Source organism: Micromesistius poutassou (assembly GCF_964030765.1).
Source record: "Micromesistius poutassou genome assembly, chromosome: 2".
In the NCBI taxonomy this organism is placed as follows: domain Eukaryota; kingdom Metazoa; phylum Chordata; class Actinopteri; order Gadiformes; family Gadidae; genus Micromesistius; species Micromesistius poutassou.
This window is the reverse complement of record NC_140272.1, coordinates 12,050,013-12,073,124: the sequence shown is the minus strand read 5'-3', so window position 1 is coordinate 12,073,124 and position 23,112 is coordinate 12,050,013. Positions and strand designations below refer to the sequence as shown.

Genomic DNA, 23,112 nt, shown 5'->3' with positions numbered 1-23,112 from the left:
ATCTAGTTGCTAGATTTAAAGCCAGAATTTTAACGCTATCTTCCCAGACCCCTAATCTTGCCAAGAACTGGCCCAGACCCTTCTGGCTGTAAGGGACTACTTGTTATATAATATCACGCCAACACCAATGACAAGAAAATACCATTGTAAGAAATCTGAAGAATCTTGCAATATTGTTTTTGTGTGTGTGTGTCTCCTAACGTATACAGGAGGGAAGGAAGACCCTGGAGAACCAGGTGAAGCGGCTGGAGATGGTGGAGCGACGGGAGAACAAGCTGAAGGACGACATCCAGACCAAATCCCAGCAGATCCAGCAGATGGCGGAGAAGATCCTGGTGAGAGGGGCCGTCGATAAGGCTCTCTTAATGCTGTCCCCCGCGGCCCCTCCGCCCGCTCCCCTACCCATTCACCCCCTCATTCTCCCCTGTCTGTCCTTATCACTTGTTATCCCGGGGCGCATGGGGAGCACCATTTGTGTGTGTACACACACACACACACACACACACACACACACACACACACACACACACACACACACACACACACACACACACTCTCTCTCTCTTCAGGGAGCTCCTTGCCAGCAGAGCTCTTAGGAGCAGAGCTTTGTGCTGAGACCAGGAGGCAAGCCTCGCTCTGCAGCGCAGGGCACAGGGCACCGATCAGACAAACACACACCCCCGCGGTCCGACAGGCAGACAAACATGAACGGCCCCGGCATCAACCACTCGGCGGTGTCCAAGCTCTTCAAAGCAAGACTCTCCCATCGCCTTAATAATTAGCGCATGCTTTGTTGTTATCACTTCTCGTTGGGTTTGATCCGAAGTGTGAATGAGGGGGTCTCTTCTGCGGTTCATTACGGATATTTAGGACCCAACCGATGATGATGATGATGCTGATGTTGTTGTGTCCAGGAGCTGGAGGAGAACCTGAGGGAGACCCAGGCCACGGCCCAGCGGATGGAGACCCACCTGGCCCAGAACGAGAGGCTCTATGAGGACAAGATCAAGGTGGGGGGAGCTCTCCGTTTTCCCTTTCAGAATGCCAGCCGGTAACTCAAGGTGACTGTTGGGTGACGGGGAACGTTGTTTTGTCTGGTAATTGGAGTTCAGGTTTATGTAGGCCTATTCATTAGCATTCAGGCTGTTCAATTAAACTGTGTCTTATTAACAAGCCACCGATGGTACGAATAGCCGGTTTTTGTATCCTTTTTTCGCACATGGCAAAAGGCCCTTGCCACGGCCTGCTAATTTAGAGGCTTGTTAAGTAAATGTATCTGTGCATTTGTTAAGTGTTAACCAATCAATACCACCTTAAAGCCAATCCCTGCTGTTGTGTAAAATATATCGGATGCCTCGTCCTCAAATCAAATTGTAGTTTGTTAATGTTTGAAACATTTCACTCCGGTACACAATTCTTCAATGTGACTCCAAATGTGTCATCAGTGCTTAGAAGTGCGTCGTTTTGGACCGGCCTTGAATATGTAAACGACGGTCTAATGGTAGACACACTGTCTACCCACTTTCTTGCGGCTGCACTGATCCAATTGACTGAAAAGATTTATCACCATCTCATTTTAACTAGCTTTCACAGTCAGCTCTGACAGCTCCGCAATTTACTGCCCGCATGCCGGCGAGTACATTTGTAACTGTCAAGTACTTCCCGCTTTTCAAGGCCCCGTCAACTGGCGGAGCAAGTGCCAATACGGGCAATCTAAATAAGGATGAATGTGACGCAGTATGGATTTCTCCCCTTGACATGGGGGTGGTGTTGTTGTGTGTTTGATCAAAAGGTTCTGGAGGCCCAGATGAAGGAGGACCTAGTGGACAAGGAGAGCCTGGAGACCAAGCGGGCCCAGCATGAGCAAGAGGCCCGCGAGAAGTTCAAGCTGATCAGCGAGCAGAAGGCTGTGAGGAATTACCCGAATGATTCACTGTCAACATATTCTATTTTTGGTCATTTTCAATTAACACAGTCCCCTTGCTAGCTGACACAGGACGGCTGCTAATGAGGCCCTCGCATTAACTATTAACTAAATGTAAACAAAGAGGATGATGTAAACCGGTCGGATGTTTTGGAAGGGATTTAGTGCTGGCTCGCTCTGCTGTTACAAAGGAACCAGTCTGGTATAATTCTATGTTTTTACTGACATCTTCAATGAAACAACCCAAAGCAAAGAAAATGTATTTTTCCTGCTGGGAAGTATTTTCTTTATGGGAAACTGCATACATTATCCATCTTTAGAACTAAATTGGCCATTATTTTGCACAAGGCAGAAAAAGGTAATGGACCCCACTGCAGTAATAGGAGTCATTACCTTGCTTTCAAACAAATGTGCATAATTATTTTAGATAGAAGCTATAGGGGCTACTTGGACCTATGGCTACAGGAGGAAGTGTCTTGTTTTAATGTGTTTTGGGACATCAGTGGAAGTCTACAGCGTTGAATAATAGCATTATCTGCTGTTCAGCTGTGCTAGTCAATACTTAAAAAAAGGTGATAGAAAAGTATTTGGGTTTTTGTTTGTGTATAACACATCCTTGTCCCTACCTCTCACAGTGGTTGAATAAATTGCCATCTTCCATTGGTTTCTCACCCATGCTGTGGTTGTCTTTGAAGGTATCACTATGTGAAAGTGTTTCAAGTGATAAAGCATTCTGTGTGCCCACCTTGAAGGCTTTATATCAAACTGACTACCATCTGTTTCATGAGCTTTTCCTTTTCTTTGTTATCCTTGTTTTTCTTTGCTTGTGGTCTAAAAGTAGCAGCGTTGGCAGTTGGGACCCACCATTAAAATGTACTATACAATGACTTGCACTATGAAGCTGATCCTCGAGCCTTTAATCTGGTTAATGTGGTTGACTTATGGCAGTTTAAGAGGCTTGCCTAACTTGCAGCAGGCTAGTCAGGCAAAACCTAAATGCATACTAATAGGATCCCGCCACAGTACACAACAACATCCTAGCATCTCAACCTCTGTGTTGTGTATGTCCATAATTGGACAACTGGAAGTAGTGTGTCCTCGTTGTGTTGTGACCTCCCCCTCTGTCCTCTCCGCAGACCATTAACGCCATGGACTCCAAGATGAAGAACCTGGAGCAGCGCATCGCCGAGCTGTCGGAGGCTAACAAGCTGGCAGCCAACAGCAGCATCTACACCCAGAAGAACATGTGAGTGCACCAGACTGCGCCCACGGCCCTGCTCGTCACTACGCCCCTAGCCCCCCCCCCACACATGCCTCCCCGCATCTGACACGTTCGTTAGTATTTGCCTGAGGGTGTTCTGTGGTTGATCGTGTCTGTGTGCGTGTTTGTGTGTGTGTGTGCGTGTCTGTAAAGGGAGCCGGCATACTTTTTCATTCACCTTAAGTCATCTCAAGTCCCCATCTCCTAGGCAACAGGATAGAGGCACCAGTTAAAAGAGCAGGGATTGATTTGTCATGTTAATGAACGGGCGGCTTAGCTGTTTTGGTGCCTCCATCGACTGGCCGATAACTGGCGATTGGTTTGCAACTGATTCTGCACCACCTCTGTTTCTATATTTTCATGTGTGCTCTGGTCAGGCACCAGCCATGTCTGCCAGTTTGCGAATCCCTGGCGGGAGCAACTAGCGTTTACTTCCTCTAACGGCCTGTAGGTGGCGCACTGTGGTGGGATGCAAGAAGACCCTCGGCCATTCTAAGTCAATTCTTGTCATCGAAGCAAAGAAATTTTTAGTTTTTGTTTTTGTTTGGTTAGGATCTCACTGTCTAGGCCATCCCCATATTAAGTATATTGGGAGGTCTTGTTTGAAAGTTATATTTTCATTAAAAGCTATTACAGATTGAATATGACCAAATATGGTCGCTCATATTTTTACTGTGTGTGTGTGTGTGTGTGTGTGTGTGTGTGTGTGTGTGTGTGTGTGTGTGTGTGTGTGTGTGTGTGTGTGTGTGTGTGTGTGTGTGTGTGTGTGTGTGTGTGTGTGTGTGTGTGCGCGTGTGCGCGTGCCTGTGCGTGTGTGCGGTACCCACAGGAAAGCCCAGGAAGAGATGATCTCAGAGCTGCGGCAGCAGAAGTTCTACCTGGAGTCCCAGGCGGGGAAGCTGGAGGCTCAGAATGCCAAGCTGGAGGAGCACCTGGACAAGATGAGCCAGCAGGAGCAGACCAAGCGCAGCCGTCTGGTGGAGCTGGAGACCCGGCTCCGCGAGGTAGGAGAGACGAGGTGGACTCCGGAGGGCCGTGACGTCACTATGGAGTAGATCATGCGGGAAGTCATTGCAACTTCTTGGGACAAAGTTTGTCGGACAGAATGAAAAATTTTAAAGGTTTTATTAATTATTAATTAAAGGAGTTATTTTTATGAACTTGGTCGGCAGTTAAAAAAAAATCAACCTTAAATAACCAATATTTTTAGCTGGATATGAAAATATAATAATGATTAATAATAATTTTATGATGAATGCCACCCTTCCATGGTGTAATCATGGGGGAATGGGACTTGCTGTCAAAACATTGCTTTATGCTTCCCAAGTAGCAGAACTTGATGATGAATGGTATTCTTGCATACAAAATGTCATCAAGAGACACATCTGAAGCCTCAGCCAACCCACTCACCCCCATCGGCTGCACCTCCCGAGGGGGAGAGGAAGCTGGTCGGGGGCATGCACCCAAATTTCCACTTTCATTATATACCTTTTAAGATCAAACTCAAAATCCTGTTTATGCACTTTGTGGTTCACTATAGGGAGATTAAAGTTCCCAAAATATGATTTGTCAATTCCATCTATTGCGTCAGTTGACAAATAGCATATCGGCTTTGACATGTAAAGAAAATGCTCAGGGGAACAAGAATCAATTGAAATATCAGTTTTTTTGTGAATTTTTCAAATTCTGATAGAGAAGATTTTAATGAAATTTGATCTTGAAAGTTGATCTTGAATGAATGCGGAGTAACGGCCATCCGCTGAAAAGTGAATAATTTATGTCCAATACTTTGAACTCCAGCACCAAAGCAGCCATTGCTATCAAAAGAAGAACCTGTGAAAGAAGTGAATTTTGATGGCATGCTTGATAATTGAATTAACCCCATTGCCTCACGCGTTATGGAAGCTGTGTTGCTCCTCTTTAGTGTCTGCACTAATGGACAGTTCCCTGTGCATGCAACAAATTGCCACTAATTGCTGCCCTGCTCTCTACATGCAAACACACATACACACACATACTTCCCACTCACTCATGCACAATTGGAAGGCTTAGAAGGATTAAAGGGGAACCAAAACGTTTACTTCAATTAGTTCAGCTGTTAATCTTTTTGTAACAACATTCATATGAAAAACAATGGAAAACACTGATGGATCTGTGAAACCCGAACCCCAATGTTAAGACCATACATTAAGCCACATAAAAGATAAAATTGCACAAAAGAACGGTTCGCAATTCTTACAGAATCGCAATATTCACAGAACCGCAATACATTTAATATCGGCACTCAAAAAAACGTTAAAATATTGCATGGTGACGTTCCCGTCGCTAAAGTCCCATGTCCTGTGTAAACTCCACCTCACGAGGGTCTTGTTGACCTGTCGTTGTATACTAAGTACACGGGTGGGGTGGATGACCCCTGCCTCCTGGCTCCCGTGTCTGACAGATGGGGCTGGAGCACGAGGAGCAGAAGCTGGAGATCAAGCGGCAGGTGTCGGAGCTGACCCTGTCGCTGCAGGAGCGCGAGTCCCAGATCAGCGGCCTGCAGGCGGCCCGCCACGCCCTGGAGAGCCAGCTGTCCCAGGCCAAGACGGAGCTGGAGGAGACCACCGCTGAGGCCGAGGAGGAGATCACCGCGCTTAGGGTGAGCCGCGAGACGCCCCGGGGCACATCTGGCGAACATCTGGTGCTCTCACGCCATGCACAGTATCTCTCTGTCCACCTCTAAGACGGTGTTTTGTTAACTTGACATCATGGTGTGTGTGTGTGTGTGTGTGTGTGTGTGTGTGTGTGTGTGTGTGTGTGTGTGTGTGTGTGTGTGTGTGTGTGTGTGTGTGTGTGTGTGTGTGTGTGTGTGTACGTACTTGATCTTGTGATTCCTTCCTGTGATTTATTTTTTCATATCATTTTGCTTGTCTTTGTGTGTGTGGATGCAGGAAATTCGCCTCTGAGGCTCAGATGTACAGTGAGACGTCTGTTCTAAGCCTTGTTTTTATCTCTCCACAGTCTCACAGAGACGAAATTCAGCGCAAATTTGATGCCCTGAGAGACAGCTGCTCAGTAAGTTCAGCCAAATATATATTTTTTATCCTACACTCTGCCTCTGCGTAAGAAAAATCTGAAATTGATAACATAGATAACTTTGGTTCTTCCTGCCCTCTGTTGTCATAGCAAGACTTCTAAACTATCTCATGTCTATGTATGCTACAAACGCAGATGAATCACAAGGGGAATGTCAACGATTAGACCTGCTCATCTGACATTCAGCATTTCCTGGGATCATGAGCAGAAGGTTTAGATTCAGTGATACACGGATCCCTGACCCCTGGGTCTGCGTCTGTCCGTAAAAGATTGCAGTCAAAACAATGAATACATTCGATGCAGTATATCTTCTGTCTGAATGGCCACTTTAACAAACATCCAAAGACAACGGTGACAATACTGAAGCCTTATAACAGCAACAGACATACCTGGCATTGGCCTTGGATTGTGTTTTACACACAATCCCTTTCAACCTTCTTTAGAAAGGGCCTTTATACAGTATATTACCCACAATCCCTCTCCACCTGCTTCCGCAAAGGCCCCTTACACGGTATACTACCCACAATCCTCAGGTGATCACGGACCTGGAGGAGCAGCTGACCCAGCTGAGCCAGGAGAATGCCGAGCTGAACCGCCAGAACTTCTACCTGTCCAAGCAGCTGGATGAGGCGTCGGACGAGAGCGAGGACCGCCTGCAGCTCAGCCAGGAGGTGGACCGCCTCCGCAGAGAGGTTGCGGACCGCGAGATGCACCTCAACAACCAGAAGCAGGTACTTTTCAGAAGCACGTGTCCTCACCAGTCCAAAGACCCAGAGGGGACTCCTCGCAGGCAACAGCCACATAGATGACTAATGATGTGAACGTCCCTCACCGTTTAAAAAGATGCTCTTTGTGCCCATGCAAAAGTCAGAAAAAAATCAGACGCTAAACCTGTTTCCGTTTGTGTACTGGCAGAGATGGGTAGGCAGATCTTTTACATGAAAGCCATTGGGTACAATTATTAACAACTACCACCACCTGTTTCAAGGAAAAAACGAATGAATGAAGTATAAAAGGCATGCTGATATTGGGCACAACTTATAGATACAGCTGTTTGTTTGATCTGGTGCCTCACAGCCGTCACACTGTTCCAACACAAACACGGTCCTCCACTGATAGACTTGTCAGGCTTCATTGTGTGTGTGTGTGTGTGTGTGTGTGTGTGTGTGTGTGTGTGTGTGTGTGTGTGTGTGTGTGTGTGTGTGTGTGTGTGTGTGTGTGTGTGTGTGTGTGTGTGTGTGTGTGTGTGTGTGTGTCACGTCCCCGAAACTCGTCCCCCCTCCCCAGAACATTGAGACATTGAAGACCACGTGCAGCATGCTGGAGGAGCAGGTGGTGGAGCTGGAGTCTCTCAACGACGAGCTCCTGGAGAAGGAGAGGCAGTGGGAGGCCTGGAGGGGAGCGCTGGAGGACGAGAAGAGCCAGGCGGAGAGACGCACCCGGGACATGCAGAGGCTGCTGGACAACGAGAAGCAGAACAGGTGAAGACCGCCCCACCAGAGGAGCACCCCTCTGGGGGGGTCATTCAGACAGACCGGGGGGTCTAGGGCGTAGGCTGCACACAGGGGGCGTTGAGAAGTAAACTCGACACATGAACGGAGATGGATATTAAAAACCGTACAGGATGTGGAGAGCTAATACCCAGTGGAGCCACGCAGGTATTAAAAGTAGTTTTTGCATGAAGTCTTGCATGAAAGAATGTAAATTTAAGATTAAACTATTAGATTAATCAATTCTTCATTAGAATTTGCCTTGGTCTTTAGTATATTTTGCGAGTGTCGGGAGGGGAAAAAATAATAAGCCTCAAACCAATCCACGGCGACCGTTTGTGATATTTATTGGCCACCTGTGGCATGCGTGAGCAGTGAGCCCGGGCATGACTCATGCGTAAGCAGTGAGCCCGGGCATGACTCATGCGCGTGCAGGATACTTTTGTTGTCAGACAAGCAGCACTTCCAGGGCCGAACCTGGCACATTTGGTGCCGTGGGCAAGCTTCCCCTGCCGTTTTTTTTGTAGTTTACATTGTGGGAACGCGATTGCTTAGCAACCTCTATTGATGTTCTTTATCCATTCCTTTTGTTTGTATGTGGACGTGTCGTCTATTTAAAAATAAAAGTATCGTGTACGGTTTCAGCACTGCTGCAATAAACGGTTAGCTCGCTTGAATCACGGAAAATGGATTGACTGTACCTGAAAGTTACCGACTATCATACTTGATAATAATCAATTTAAAATGTGTGTATGTATAAGTATATGCATTTTATCTTATGTATAATCAAATAAATAGAAATAAACATATTGGCACTAAATTTATTTTGTTTGTTTGAAGGATTAGCCTATAAGTTCCAACTAAACGTGGGCACCACATCAAGACGCCTTTACGCTTCAAATCTGAAATGGTGTATGAAATACAAATCCGTAAAATCATCGATGAAAGCCATCTAACACCGCACTCTTCTGTAGCAAACAGTGTTCACAAACTCCCTTTGTGCTCTTGCTTTGTGTTTCTACTTCACGGGTACATTTCTATGCTGTCGTTATAAAAAAACACACAAAACAAGGCCTTTTTTTCTTCAAACTTATTTAGCTTTTTTAACGCACTTAAAAAAGAGGCAACTGCTCAGGGGTGGTGCTAGCGATGGCAAGATCTCACAGCAACGTCTCCCGTCCTGTGCAGGTTGCGCGCCGACCAGCGCAGCACCGAGTCCCGCCAGGCGATAGAGCTGGCTGTCAAGGAGCACAAGGCTGAGATCGTGGCGCTGCAGCAGGCCCTGAAGGAACAGAGACTCAAGGCGGAAAGTCTCTCCGATACGGTACGTCACACGTCTGGCTGTTGGTCATCTCCTTACAATAATGTACGGTTCTACCCCTCTTCCCTTCTCTTCAATTATATTCATCACTTTTATCAGAAGGGTTTGTTCATTTTTTACTGATGGGGAATCATTGTAGTTTACACCATACATAAGAAGAAAGTTAATTTTTAAACAAAGAAGACTTTAGAGCCGGGTGGGTCGACTTTCTGCATCTTCATCATCGTGTGTGTTTGTGTGTGTGCACAGCTCAACGATCTGGAGAAGAAGCATGCCATGTTGGAGATGAACGCCCGCAGTCTGCAGCAGAAGCTGGAGACGGAGCGGGAGCTCAAACAGAGGCTGATGGAGGAGGTAGAGACTGAAATATCTCCACACACACACACACACACACACACACACACACACACACACACACACACACACACACACACACACTATATTCACAGAATAATGGATACCAGCCACTTTTCACTGGGCTGACACCTCTTTATGTGTTCCCATGTTCAGAACTTCAAGTATTTTATGTGTTCCAATTCCCTGCTTAAGGTTTTTAGAATTTTGGGTTTTATTTGTCAACTTTAGACTTGGAACTTTCTCTTTCGAAAGTAACTTTAAATGAATGTCATGAAAGAAGATGTTGGGCATCTTGCTCAGGGACTCCTACAGGTAGACTGTGTTCATCGTGGTACTGCATAGTAAATATTCAGACCATTGATTAACAATATGACCCAGACCCTAGCAGTAAACTAACATGTGTGTGTGTGCGGGTGTGACTACAGCAGGGGAAGCTGCAGCAGCAGATGGACCTCCAGAAGAGCCACATCTTCCGCCTCACGCAGGGCCTGCAGGACGCCCTGGACCAGACGGACATGCTGAAGACGGAGAGGACGGACCTGGAGTACCAGCTGGAGAACATCCAGGTAAGGGCGGCTCAGGCTGCTGGTGCACCAGCCATGGTCTGTGTATACTTTCCTGTTCATAAAATGCTCAAAAGCCAACAAAAATATATAGTCTTAAAAACTATATAGGAAGTACTATATAGGAAGCAATACTTCTGCAATAGCTCAGAAAAACCGCCTGATATGACACTGCACTGCATTGATGGATATTGGCAATAAACAGATCCAGGAACGTGGGTGTGCATAGTTCCTGTGGGGATCTCTGTTAAAGGGAACTGTGTGTTTAAAATGAAGAGTGGCTGTGTGTCTCTGCGCTCAGGCCGTGTACTCCCATGAGAAGGTGAAGATGGAAGGGACCATCTCCCAGCAGACCAAACTCATTGACTTCCTCCAGGCCAAAATGGACCAGCCAACAAAGAAGAAAAAGGTCTGGGGACACAAAACTCTTGGAAACAAAGAAAAACAGAAAAGCTCCAAAAAAAACTCTTCAAATTTGATTTACACCAATTGCTCAGAGATCTCCACAAAAAAACAACTGTGGGGAACTGAATAAACTCCTAAAAGCCTTTCAAAAATTTACAGAAATTATGTTGTATATGTTATCTTAAACGATCATAAATAAATTATTTAAATGTTTTTCCACACAGCTGTGTGTGTGTGTGTGTGTGTGTGTGTGTGTGTGTGTGTGTGTGTGTGTGTGTGTGTGTGTGTGTGTGTGTGTGTGTGTGTGTGTGTGTGTGTGTGTGTGTGTGTGTGTGTGTGTGTGTGCAGTATAAGCATGAATCAGTATGTTGGGGGATCGACAGCCTCTATTCCACCTCTCCTCCTCAAGTCGATACAGGCTCTGTGTTCAAGACCCCCTCAGCCTACCTGTAGCGGAGCAGATTGTTCCGAGTCCCTCCAACGTGGTTCCACATGCCTCTCCACAGGGTATATTCGGGAGGCGCCGGGAGGACGTGGGCACCACCACCAACGGGGCTCTGATGCCGCTGCCTCCGCCGCCCCCCATGCCCCTGCAGTACGGGGACATGAAGCTGGCCCTGGAGAAGGAGCGCTCCCGCTGCTCGGACCTGGAGGAGACCCTGCAGAAGATGAGAATCGAGCTCCGCTCCCTCAGGGAGGAGGGTAGGCATCCCGGGAGGAGGGCAATATCCTGTGTGAAGCCCGGTAGAATAAGGCTGAACATTACTGTATCAGTCTGTATACCAAGGTCAATGTCCTGTGTAAAGCCCAGTCGAATAAGGCTGAATATTACTGTATCAGTCTGTAGACCAAGGTCAATGTTCTGGGTGAAACCTGGCTACGCCTTTGTGAAATCGATTTGACCATGTCAGGTCTGCCCAATGATGAAACAGTAATGGAATTGTTATGACGTCCTCATTTCTCCATCTGTGGACGTCGCCGGTGCAGCAGCTCACTTCAAGGCCCAAGAGCACACGGGCCCCTCCACCCCGGCCCAGGCCCGGCAGCAGATCCTCATGTCGGCCATCGTCAAGTCACCCGAGCACCAGCCCAACCCCAGCAGCCTGCTCAACCCCTCCACACGCTGCAAGGAGACGGCCACACCGGAGGGTGAGTCACACAGACGGCCCTCAGTCAGGCCCGCTGTCCTTGGTACGCCGTCCCTGCGGATCTCCGAGGCAGACGGAGAGCAGACTGCCACACCTGGCATTTACACAGGTCTCCTGGGATAACTTTGGATTTAGCTGCCCCTGCTCCACATACAAAGAAGCCCTGAAAACACCTAAACATTTTTGTATGTGTTGCCCACCACTAGGAACCGCTTATCGTCAGCAGATAATGGACATTTACTTGGTTAGTGGAACATGTATCAAGTCCTTCATTCAAAGTGATTTAGCAGATGCTGTTATTGAAAGCAAGTGAGGCTGGGCACAATCAAGGAGTACATTATAAAATACGCTACATGCCCCCGTTCCTCAGAGAAATCGCTGGACAGCAGCAGAGTAGCTTAGGGATCACAACTTAAGGTTTGACTTTTATTTGTGTCAGTCATCATAGTCAATCAGGCTAAATTGTTACGTCAGGTGTATCAAAGTCATGCCGTCCTCCCAGACACTTAACAGCTAATTTGCTGGACAAGATCCTGTGCATCCCATCCATCTTGTAGCCAGTTTCCCCCAATTTGAGGTCAATCTGTTCCCATTAGTCTGCCGATGTCAGGAGGGGAGTCTGTCCCACTTGTTCTAGTTTGTCTGTGCTATGATTTGCATTAGCGTGTCCTCGTCCTCCTCCTCACCTGACTCCATTCAGAAGCCACTCTTCTTCTCTTTCTCTTCCCCACTCGCTTCCCACAGAAAAGAGGAGGGTCACCTTTGAGAGTAAGTGATCAGGTTTCTGTCTGCTCGCTCGTTATGTGCCCTCTCTCTCTCTCTCTCTCTCTCTCTCTCTCTCTCTCTCTCTCTCTCTCTCATCTCTCTCTCTCTCTCTCTCTCTCTCTCTCTCTCTCTCTCTCTCTCTCTCTCTCTCTCTCTCTCTCTCTCTCTCTCTCTCCATCCCTCAGGGCAGTAGAGATGCTTTCATGGCCAAGCGTCAAAGTCCCTCATTTTATTTATTCATTTTTACCGTTGTAATAAGTTGTGTTTGACATGAACATAATCTCATTTATTACACTTCACATTGAGAACCTAAACCATCTTGGTGTGTCTAATGCTTGTAATACATTTATTATCTTCAAGGCATGGTGCATGAAATGGGCTATCTCATAATGCATGCATATAAGGCACACTCCAGACTTGTATAAATATATTCCTTGAGTAATACTCGATTTCTTTCCCTTGCAATGGAACTAAGGCTAAGCAAGTTTGTGTGTGTGTGTCTCTCTGTGTGTCTGTTTGTGTGCCTGTGTGCATATGTATGTGTGTCTGTGTCTGTATGTGCGTGCATATGTATGTGTGCCTGTGCGGGTGTTGCAGAGTTTGGCCGGCGTGTGAAGGAGAGGATGCACCACAACATCCCCCACCGCTTCACCGTGGGTCTCAACATGAGAGCGGCCAAGTGCACCGTGTGCCTGGACACGGTGCACTTTGGACGGCAGGCCGCCACTTGCTTAGGTCTGGATCTCTTCCCCCCCTGCAGGAGACCCTCTAAAGATGGTCATAACCATATAAATACGTAACGCTTTTAGTGGCACTTATCCCTAGAGCCCTGCAATGCTGGTTCCACCCACTCCTCATCACCAATGTAGACGACGATGATGGAGAATGATGCCTTTTTTATAAAGTGTAATTTAGCAAACATTAATTACACATGAAAGCAATGGAAATGGATCTCCCTCTGGGGCCACTTTGACACAGAGTCTGAACGAGGGCCCTGTTTTTCCGTCTCGGCAGAGTGCCACACGCTGTGCCACCCCAAGTGCTCTCCGTGCCTGCCCGCCACCTGCGGCCTGCCGGCGGAATACGCCACCCACTTCTCAGAGGCCCTGTGCCGGGACAAGGCCAACTCCCCCGCCCTGCAGGTGAAGGAGGCCAGCGGGCACGTCCGCCTGGAGGGCTGGATGAAGCAGCCCAGGTAACGGTCCTCGCCACGCCCACCTTCTGCCCATGGGACGTCTGTGTGCGCCCGGCCTCGTAGTCTCCGCCCGCCCCCCCCGTTCCCTTGATGTGTTCCGCCTCGCCACATGACTCTTCCTGATGCGTCACGTGGCGCAGCGGCGCAAGTTAAGCCTCGATAAAACTCGGGAGACGACTTTCATTGGCTGTCGGCATTGTCCTTCACATGCATGTAGACATAGGTTTAGGATTATTCGTATATTAACATCCATGAGTTTATTCAGTTCCCCACATTTTCTGTTTTTTTTGCGGAGATCTCTGATCAATTGGTGTAAATCTAATTTGAGTTTTTCTGTTTTTCTTTTCACAGTGTGCAATAAGTCACTGTTCATGCTTGCATGTCAATCAATACCTCTTCCTCAACGCTGTGTCCCAGGCTTTCCACATGGAAAGGCCTGGCTCTGTGAGACCAAGGGCGAAAGTGCTGTTATTATAATGGATCATTACTGTATGATAATGTGTGTGCATTGTTTGGCTCTTGTGTCTTTCCACTGATACAGGAACGGGAAACGCGGGCAGCAGGGATGGGAGAGCAAGTATGTGGTGCTGGACGGAACCAAGGTGTCCGTCTTTGATGGCGAGCCCAGAGAGGGTCAGTACTCATCCACGGTCTTCAGCAGTACGCGCTCAGGTCTCCATAGGAACTGTACCAATAATCACACAAATACTGAACTAAGCTGACGGCCCGGGGCTATGTGAAGCCCAGTGGAATATAGGGCACAACACTGCTATCTTGGTCAGTTCCACATATGTAGGGATCTGAGTGTGGATCCGACTTGGCAGGATGCACACACGGATGTGTGTGTGGTAACTGAATGCCGAGAACAGGAGGGAAAATTGGAGGGCTGTCACAGATGGCGCATGAATTTGTCACACAAAGTGTGTCAATTAGACCATTTCCGTTCTCATCAGCATGAAAGTCAAAATGAATAATGAGGATTTTATTTTTTTTGCTTGCCTCACAAAAAAAAAAACATTATTGGGTGAGAAATGGATTACATGAATTTCCCCATTGAGTCATGGATAAAGACAGCAGGGAGTGAGATGACTGTGTGTGTGTGTGTGTGTGTGTGTGTGTGTGTGTGTGTGTGTGTGTGTGTGTGTGTGTGTGTGTGTGTGTGTGTGTGTGTGTGTGTGTGTGTGTGTGTGTGTGTGTGTGCGCTTGCCCAGACTGTGCCAAGGCGGAGGAGGAGTTTGAGCTGTGTCTGCCTGACGGGGAGGTGAGCGTGCACGGTGCCGTGGGCGCGTCGGAGCTCATCAACACCGCCAAATCAGGTAGCGCATCCATCGCCCGCCCCTCATGCTGCTGTACTGCCTTCTGCTGTCTGTCTGGGGGGGGCCTTCAATCTCCTCCCTTCACTGATCCTAAATGACTTCCATAAGGCTTGTTATCCCACAGTGAGCAGTGTTGACTGATGATCTCTGCAATGGAACTAAGGCTGTGTGTGTGTGTGTGTGTGTGTGTGTGTGTGTGTGTGTGTGTGTGCGTGCTCATGTGCAGACATCCCCTACATACTGAAGCTGGAGTCCCACCCTCACACCACCTGTTGGCCGGGTCAGACGCTCTACTTCATGGCTCCCAGTTTCCCTGACAAGCAGCGCTGGGTGGCGGTGCTGGAGTCTGTGGTGGTCAGTAGCCACGCCTCCAAGGACAAAGGGGAGACTGAGGCTGTAAGTACCTCGTGTGTGTATGTGTGTGTGTTGGAGGTGATGCGTTGCACGGTTGTTTCACGGGCACGATGGGCAGCCCCTGCATTTTATACCCAACATTCATCATGAACTCCCAAGGTAAATGGATTTGAACTTGGCACTAGAGTCATTTTTGTGGTCAAACGCATGGGTTATAGCGTGGTAGATGGGCCATGTGACCACATTCGAAACATACTGACACAGACTGTAAGGGTCACAGGGTCGTTGCGAAGCCCTAGATCACGTGCTATAGGCGCCATTGTTTGAGATTTTTGATAAACCAGCAGCTGAAACAATTCATATGTGGCACATTGAAGGCAGGAATTGAAGGCATTTTCAATCCTTAATTACTTTTTAATGAAATAAAAAAGTAATACGGCACCTCACAGAATACATAATATAGAGATGAACTAGCCACTCTGAGCCACAGCTGACTAAAGAAAAGGACATTTTTCCCATTTACCGAGAGCGGTGGTGGTTCTTGCTACATCCGACACTCGCGAGCCACCTATTGGCCGTTAGAGTAACTACAAGTTAGCCGCTAACGCCAGGGCTTCACAAACAGGCGGTCGGGGCTGCCGCTTGGTTGAAAGCAAAAGCCAGCCAGCCAGCGCCTTCACTACTGTTTCCTCCCCACTGCTTTTCTCTTTCTCTCCTGTCTCATTCACTCCCTCTCGTCATCTCATCCTTTACATCCCTGTTCTCCTCACCATCCTCGTCTCTGATGTCATCGCGCCCCCTGTGTGTGTGTGTGTGTGCGTGCGTGTGTCTCCGTCCATGCGGGGTTGTGTGGATCATACTGTAGGCGGGTGTTGCTAAACGACAGAAGAGCCTGTCCTCGCTGGTCCAGGTACAGTAACGCTGGCTGCACGAGCGCTTGGGCTAAGGTCCCCCCCGACCCAGCATGCAGTAGCTCTGCCCGCTTCAACACATACTACTACTGTGTATGTACATCCTGACCCTGTACGACAGGGCTCCGTGATGAGTCCACCACTGCCCCTTTTATAACATGGTGACATGTTTTAATGTGTAAAAAAAACACAGTTCACTCCACGGTGCATGGATGTGAGCTGGAACTGCTGGGCAGCATTGGCCTCCCTGCTGTCATATGCTCTGTCATGCATGATTCTCTCACTGGCCATGCACTGCTTCCAGTTGCCCCCCCCCTCCCTCCCTTTTTAAAGGACAATAGCGGTCTGGGGGATCCGACCATCGGCATCGTCTCTCCTGGCTTCAGTTAAACATCCATACTTTGTCACAAGGACCTCCCTGTGTAGATTCTGTCGGGTAGCATTAAGCCTTTGGCGACTCCTGAGAATGTAATCAATGCCAGTGAAGCACTTCTGTCTTCTGGAATGGGTGTGTGTGGGTCTGTACGGAGGAACGCGAGTACGCCTAAGTACTCTTATCACAAAGGCTGCAGTGCTATGTTGTTGTTTACCTTCATGGCAGTATTCTAAATGCTGTTCGGCAGTATCGGTACATGAAAGTAATTTTGACAAGTTATGTTGGTCACCGATGTTTTAGTGAAGCCAGGCGAGACTGCTATGGTTTGGCTATCACCCGGAATGGTGTTGTCCTTCTTTAGCTAAAGCACAAGACCCACTGTCTCCCACACCTTCCTCCTCCTTTTCTTCCTCCTCTGTGGGCTATTGCTCTTGATGTGTTGGTCTGTGTTCATCGCTGACAGTAAGGTGGTCCTTCCATCCCCTCTCATAGGCTGTGCTTCAGTGTGGGAATTGTATTTTCACTGGAATGTGTGTCTGTTTCTTTTCTTTATTTTTTTAAGTGCTTTTATTTTGTACAACGTATTAATCATTCCCTAGCTGAACTAACCTGTATCTTGAAGACGACATGTAGTGCTCGGAAAGAAAGCAGACAATGTTTTATGGACCTAAAAATATCTACAGCTATTTCTGCAGCTAAATTTCAATTAAACAACATCAAATGTATGCATGGATTATTGACATATGTCCTAAGTAAATATCTTTGATATGATAATATTGTCCATAACCAGAGGGGCATAGCTTCAGAAAGTCCTAAAACAGCGAAGAAGTATGAGAAGAGTCATAGATGGTTGACTCTGTGACCCCCTCACCTCACCTCTCATCTCTCTTTCCCCCTCTTTCTCTATTTCTCCCCTCTTTCTCGCTCCATCTTCTTCGGTCCTGGTAGAAACTGCTGGGCAACTCTCTTCTTAAGTTGGAGGGTGATGACCGTCTGGACATCAACTGCACTCTGCCACTCACCGACCAGGTACTAGGAGCACACACTGTAGCATGGACATGGTAGGGTTGTTTTTATCCTAGTTAGCTAGCGCTCGTCAGGAGGACGTAACGTACAGAGCATGGCAGTGGCATGGTGTGGTCTGTTCGCTCCTCCAGAATCTACCAATGTGGATCAATATGTCAATGGTGACAGCGGAAGACACTAATGTTATCGAGTAATGTTGTAGAAATGAAGTTTGGTATGATGTTAAGTTATCTAAATTATGAATGCACTAGTCACTAGTGCTCAAAGCTTGTACAGAATAGCCACACCCAATCTACTGCATGTGCTAGCCAAAACAAATCCTAGGGACTGCAGTATGAGTCAGTGCCCCAACCCTGACAAGCCTCTCTCTCTCTCTCTCTCTCTCTCTCTCTCTCTCTCTCTCTCTCTCTCTCTCTCTCTCTCTCTCTCTCTCTCTCTCTCTCTCTCTCTCTCTCTCTCTCTCTCTCTCTCTCTCTCTCTCTCTCTCTCTCTCTCTCTCTCCAGATCGTGCTGGTGGGGTCTGAGGAGGGTCTGTATGCTCTGAACGTGATAAAGAACTCTCTGACGCACATCCCCGGCCTGGCCTCCGTCTTCCAGATCCAGATCCTGAAGGAGCTGGACAAGCTGCTGATGATCACAGGTCTGTGTGGGTTTCAGACTGCCAGACTTTAGGTCTTTACTCAAGGTTCACAGGTCCAATAACACAATTACCAGTACATTCATTCACATGCGCTCTACATTCATTCACAGATGGCTCTTCAATTGTGTTTAAATGACCAGTGCGTTGTGTTTTGTTCAATATTATTATTTTAATTAATCTTCAGTTGTATATAAATTATCAGTGCAGTCATGTGTCAAGATTAACTTCTTCACTCCTATACAGTTGGTAATTATCATTACAGTACTTTCTGGATACATTCATAAATCACTCACAGTTTTTTTTCTTTACATACATTCAAGTTTTATTCCTCTACAGTTATACTTATTATTTCTCTCTAATTCACCAATATCCCCAACATAGGCTCCCTGTGTGGCGGGGCAGTGTAACTTGGCATTCTGTGGCCCTATGTCTTGAGAGGCAGGGGGTGGGCTGATCTGGCCGGATCTAGGTCAATGCTTACCATCTTTAAATGTTTTACTAAACATCACACACTGCTCTGCTTTTACGATGTAACAGGGGGATGATTATGTACCCCCACCCTCTCTCCCTATGAATCAGGCCTCCCTACTGCAGCGTGCCTCTTACTCTGCTCACTAATGCCTTCGCTGTGTTTCCACTTGAGTCGACTCTCGCTCTCTTTCCCCGTCCATTTACAGCGTTTTAATCGCCCCTCTTAGGCCCCACGTTAAACGGGCTCTTAGGACGCCCTGCTCTGCTGGGGAGCGGCAGCGGTCCGTGTCGGTGTTATAAATCCATGCCGGGGGTGGTACGCACGTTGTGGTTGTCTGTTGACGCGTGGTTGTCATCTCCAGGAGAGGACAGGGCTCTGTGTCTGGTGGAGATCAAGAGGGTGAAGCAGTCTCTGTCCCAGTCCCACCTGCCAGCCCAGCCCGACCTCAACCCCTACATTTTTGAGACGGTCAAAGGCTGCCACCTCTTCTCCTCTGGCAAGGTACGCTCACCCCAACCCCAGCATGTACACCTCGGACATGTAGGTGCATAGCAGGGGCAGGATAGCGTGGTGGCCATGGGCGTTAGAGTCCCAGCCCAAAGATACTGGGTATGTAGCTTTTGTAGCTTTGGATTAACTTTTTGACTTCATGAATCCCTTTAAACATGGTAGTATTGAGACAGATGTGTAGATTGATATTTTCTTCTCACCTGTAATCTGTATCCATCTCCCCCTTGCAGATTGATAACGGCATGTGTATTTGCGCCGCCATGCCCAATAAAATCACCATCCTGCGTCACAACGAAAGCCTCAACAAGTTCTGCATCCGAAAGGTGAGTGGTTTCTGTTCCTGGAGCAAAGGGAAGAACTCAAGGTTTTAGTAGCTGACTAGTTGAGATTGCCACTTGGTTGCAAAGGCCTTTTTTTTTTAATTTTCTGAGCTTTACCTTTTGAACTTAAAGCCGCAGATCAAAATAGTAAACAAACCTCTGAGAGGAAACTCAATCAAAAGACAACAGGAAATTATACTTTTTTAAATTTAAATAATTGACCACGTGTGTTTGCTCCATGTCCAGGAGATTGAAACCTCAGAGCCCTGCAGCTGCATCCACTTCACCGGCTACAGCATCGTCATCGGCACCAACAAGTTTTACGAGATAGAGATGAAGCAGTATGTGCTGGAAGGTGTGTCAGCGCTACAACACCCCCCCCCCACGGGGACCGGCTACATCAGTGCACACAGATGTTATAATTCAGTTTAAAAAATAATTTACTAATATTTTAGGTTTTCTTCATTTTAATATTCAACTAAATATGTTTTGATTATTTAAGTATGCCACAAGGATTGAAACTACTGGTCACATTTGTATTTGCTTAACTACCGATTATCAAGTATTTTAGGTACATTTTTCCAAAGGGATTTCCAGTGAATATAGAAGCAAGTAGTCTAGTAACAGGTAGGGGTTATATATCAGGCTCGAGGATACAAGCCTACAGGCACAGATCAGACATTGATCATCAAAGAACCTTTTCAGCCGTGCACTCAGTCTTACCCGAGCTCTTGCTGAGGGCCCATCATCTCACCGCCGGGCCCCGTGTTCCTCCACAGAGTTCCTGGACAAGAACGACGTGTCGCTGGCCTCCGCTGTATTCTCGGCCTCCTCCCACAGCTTCCCCATCTCCATCATCCAGGTCACCAAGGCCCCGCAGAAGGACGAGTACCTGCTATGCTTCCATGGTGAGACTGTGTGTGTGTGTGTGTGTGTGTTGTGAGTCAAGGAATTGGGTTAAAATCGGAATGCTTTTTGCGTTTAACGCCCACGCATTTACATCACATTATTTTAAAGAAGAGTGTTTGGTGCTTCTAAATAGATACGGGGCCTGTAACCGTTTGTCACGTCATGTTGTGTCACGCAGAGTTCGGTGTGTTCGTGGACGCCTACGGCCGCAGGAGTAGGAACGACGACATCAAATGGAGTCGTCTGCCCCTGTCCTTTGGTGGGTGGTACCCAGAGCTTCTGAACCATGGTCCTGCGTTCTCATACAGTCACACCCCGTTTCCTTAACGCTGCACGTTATTGATTCATGTTTTCCATACCGCAGCCTACAGAGAACCCTACCTGTTTGTGACCTACTTCAACTCACTGGACGTGATCGAGATCCAGGGGCACGCCGCTCTCGGGTGAGAAGCGTTACAGTAGCATGCAGTCATAGGTCGCGGGATGACGAAGGCCGATGCGTGTATAGACAGCAGCGCTCCAACTGCTGCCTTCGGTTTCAGGTCAGGTCATCTGATTCTCGCTCTCTCTCTCCCCCTACCTCCCTCCAGACCCCACTCGTACGCCCACCTGGACATCCCCAACCCGCGCTACCTGGGCCCGGCCATCTCGTCGGGGGCCATCTACCTGGCCTCCTCCTACCAGAACAAACTGAGGGTCATCTGCTGCAAGGGCAACCTGACCCAGGCTCAGGAGGCCGGCGGGGACCTGCAGCGCAACGGCTCCGGTCGCAGGTAGACAACGGCTACAGCTCACTCTCCTTTCAACCCCTTAGACTCCTCACGGTACTTCCATGTTGTTGTAGACGAACATCTCCATCCATAGCATTTTCATTTTTTTGGTTTGAATTGTAAAGGTTCTGATGTGCGGCCGCAGAAATAATTTAATGCAGCTGACTTTTTTTTTCTTTGTTTTGTTTTTTTGTTTCTTTGGGCTTGTGGTGGACTCTTATTGCCAGACCACGTCACTAGCCCCCTTGCTAACTCCTCACAGGTGTGGTGAGACGGATGAGGGTTTGTCTGAGGCGGTGCAGGTTGTTGTCACAGGTGGCGGGCGTGCGATTGAGGCCGCTTGAAGCGTTCTGCGATGGTGAAAGTAACGCTTACATTTTGTTCCACTTCACAGGAGGAGGAGTTTATTTTTTATCTGTAACAAAGACTGAGGAAATATGATTTTTAAGTTAAAGTGGAGCTATTATTCTTAATCATGTCTTATATGTAGAATCACTAATAATACGTTTGTTAAATAAAGAATATTCTTGTTTTGTAAACCTCTGTTGTGGTTGCTTTTTATCAACAAATGGAACAGGAAAAAAGTTCAGAATTTTATTTTTGGAACAAAGTCGTTGAATGCCACACAGTGTCCCTTTCCACTCATCAAGGACTTAACTGTGATAGCAACCTGTGCGACCTCTGACCCGCTCAAGTGTCCGCAAACCATCCCCGCTCCCCTCATCACACCGCCTCACAGACCTCCAGACCACCACAGCCCCTCGCTCCATGCCATGACCACCCCCCCCCCCCCTCACCCTTCATCCACCCCTTGACCAATGAATGCCTCCCACCCGTCTCTGTGTCACGGTCTCCTACCCCCCCCCCCCTCCGCAGTCCCAACAAGCGCGGACCCCCCACCTACAACGAGCACATCTCCAAGCGGCTGGCGGCCAGCCCCGTGGTGCACGGGGACCCCGGCACGCCCCACCGCTACCGCGAGGCCCGCACCGAGTTCCGCCGGGACAAGTCCCCCAACCGGCCCCTGGAGAGGGAGAAGTCCCCCGGCAGGATGCTGGAGGGCCGCATCGTGGGCTCCCCCGGCCGCGCCATGGCCCAGGACCCCCGCTTGGACCGCTCCCCGGGCCGCGCCATGGCCCAGGACCCCCGCATGGAGCGCTCGCCCGGCCGCATGATGGACGTCCGCAGGGAGAGGTCCCCGGGCCGCTACGAGGAGCGGCAGCGGCTCCACACGGGCTCCGGACGCACGCCCATCAACCCCGTCAACAAGGTACCACCGGGGTGGGGGCCGGGTGATGATACATTCTGATGAGCAGGATTATCGTGATGGGTCTGGCTGTTGATACATGCTGATGATCATGATTATCATGATGGGTCTGGGTGGTGATACATACTGATGATCATGATTATCGTGATGGGTCTGGGTGTTGATACATGCTGATTATCATGATTATCGTGATGGGTCTGGATGTTGATACATGCTGATGATCATGATGGGTCTGGATGTTGATACATACTGATGATCATGATTATCATGATGGGTTTGGATGTTGATACATACTGATTATCATGATGGGTTTGGATGTTGATATATGCTGATGATCATGATTATCATGATGGGGTCTGGATGGTGATGCATACTGATGATCCTGATTGGGTTATGATGTTTGATACATGCTGATGAACATGATTATCATGATGGGTTTGGATGCTGATACATGCTGATGATCAGGATTATCATGATGGGGTTATGATGTTGATACATGCTGATGAACATGATTATCATGATGGGGTTATGATGTTGATACATACTGATGAGCAGGATTATCATGATGGGTCTGGATGTTGATACATGCTGATGAACATGATTATCATGATGGGGTTATGTTTGATACATATCATGATGGGGTTTGGATGTTGATACATACTGTTGATCATGATTATCATGATGGGGTTATCATGTTGGTACATGCTGATTATCATGATGGGATTTAGAAATTC

At 47.9% G+C, this 23,112-nt stretch overlaps 1 protein-coding gene across 4 annotated transcripts in view; it reads left to right on the top strand.

Moving 5' to 3' along the window:
* Positions 1 to 23,112, top strand: part of cita (citron rho-interacting serine/threonine kinase a) — a 39,592-nt gene that overhangs the window by 13,309 nt on the left and 3,171 nt on the right. The window contains exons 18-48 of one of the 4 annotated variants that reach the window (XM_084464348.1): positions 210 to 335; positions 915 to 1,010; positions 1,793 to 1,909; positions 3,061 to 3,170; positions 4,015 to 4,189; positions 5,629 to 5,826; positions 6,189 to 6,242; positions 6,797 to 6,994; positions 7,551 to 7,744; positions 8,942 to 9,077; positions 9,324 to 9,428; positions 9,857 to 9,997; positions 10,296 to 10,403; positions 10,906 to 11,101; positions 11,390 to 11,548; positions 12,292 to 12,315; positions 12,910 to 13,047; positions 13,327 to 13,507; positions 14,049 to 14,140; positions 14,719 to 14,823; positions 15,050 to 15,219; positions 17,413 to 17,493; positions 17,995 to 18,130; positions 18,964 to 19,103; positions 19,343 to 19,435; positions 19,679 to 19,787; positions 20,212 to 20,340; positions 20,520 to 20,600; positions 20,706 to 20,784; positions 20,932 to 21,114; positions 21,988 to 22,381. In XM_084464348.1, coding sequence (XP_084320474.1) covers positions 210 to 335; positions 915 to 1,010; positions 1,793 to 1,909; positions 3,061 to 3,170; positions 4,015 to 4,189; positions 5,629 to 5,826; positions 6,189 to 6,242; positions 6,797 to 6,994; positions 7,551 to 7,744; positions 8,942 to 9,077; positions 9,324 to 9,428; positions 9,857 to 9,997; positions 10,296 to 10,403; positions 10,906 to 11,101; positions 11,390 to 11,548; positions 12,292 to 12,315; positions 12,910 to 13,047; positions 13,327 to 13,507; positions 14,049 to 14,140; positions 14,719 to 14,823; positions 15,050 to 15,219; positions 17,413 to 17,493; positions 17,995 to 18,130; positions 18,964 to 19,103; positions 19,343 to 19,435; positions 19,679 to 19,787; positions 20,212 to 20,340; positions 20,520 to 20,600; positions 20,706 to 20,784; positions 20,932 to 21,114; positions 21,988 to 22,381 — 4,248 coding nt within the window. Of the gene's footprint in view, positions 1 to 209; positions 336 to 914; positions 1,011 to 1,792; positions 1,910 to 3,060; positions 3,171 to 4,014; positions 4,190 to 5,628; positions 5,827 to 6,188; positions 6,243 to 6,796; positions 6,995 to 7,550; positions 7,745 to 8,941; positions 9,078 to 9,323; positions 9,429 to 9,856; positions 9,998 to 10,295; positions 10,404 to 10,905; positions 11,102 to 11,386; positions 11,549 to 12,291; positions 12,316 to 12,909; positions 13,048 to 13,326; positions 13,508 to 14,048; positions 14,141 to 14,718; positions 14,824 to 15,049; positions 15,220 to 17,412; positions 17,494 to 17,994; positions 18,131 to 18,963; positions 19,104 to 19,342; positions 19,436 to 19,678; positions 19,788 to 20,211; positions 20,341 to 20,519; positions 20,601 to 20,705; positions 20,785 to 20,931; positions 21,115 to 21,338; positions 21,889 to 21,987; positions 22,382 to 23,112 lie in introns of those variants that run through there. The other 3 variants (XM_084464347.1, XM_084464350.1, XM_084464349.1) reach the window with 3 other exon arrangements.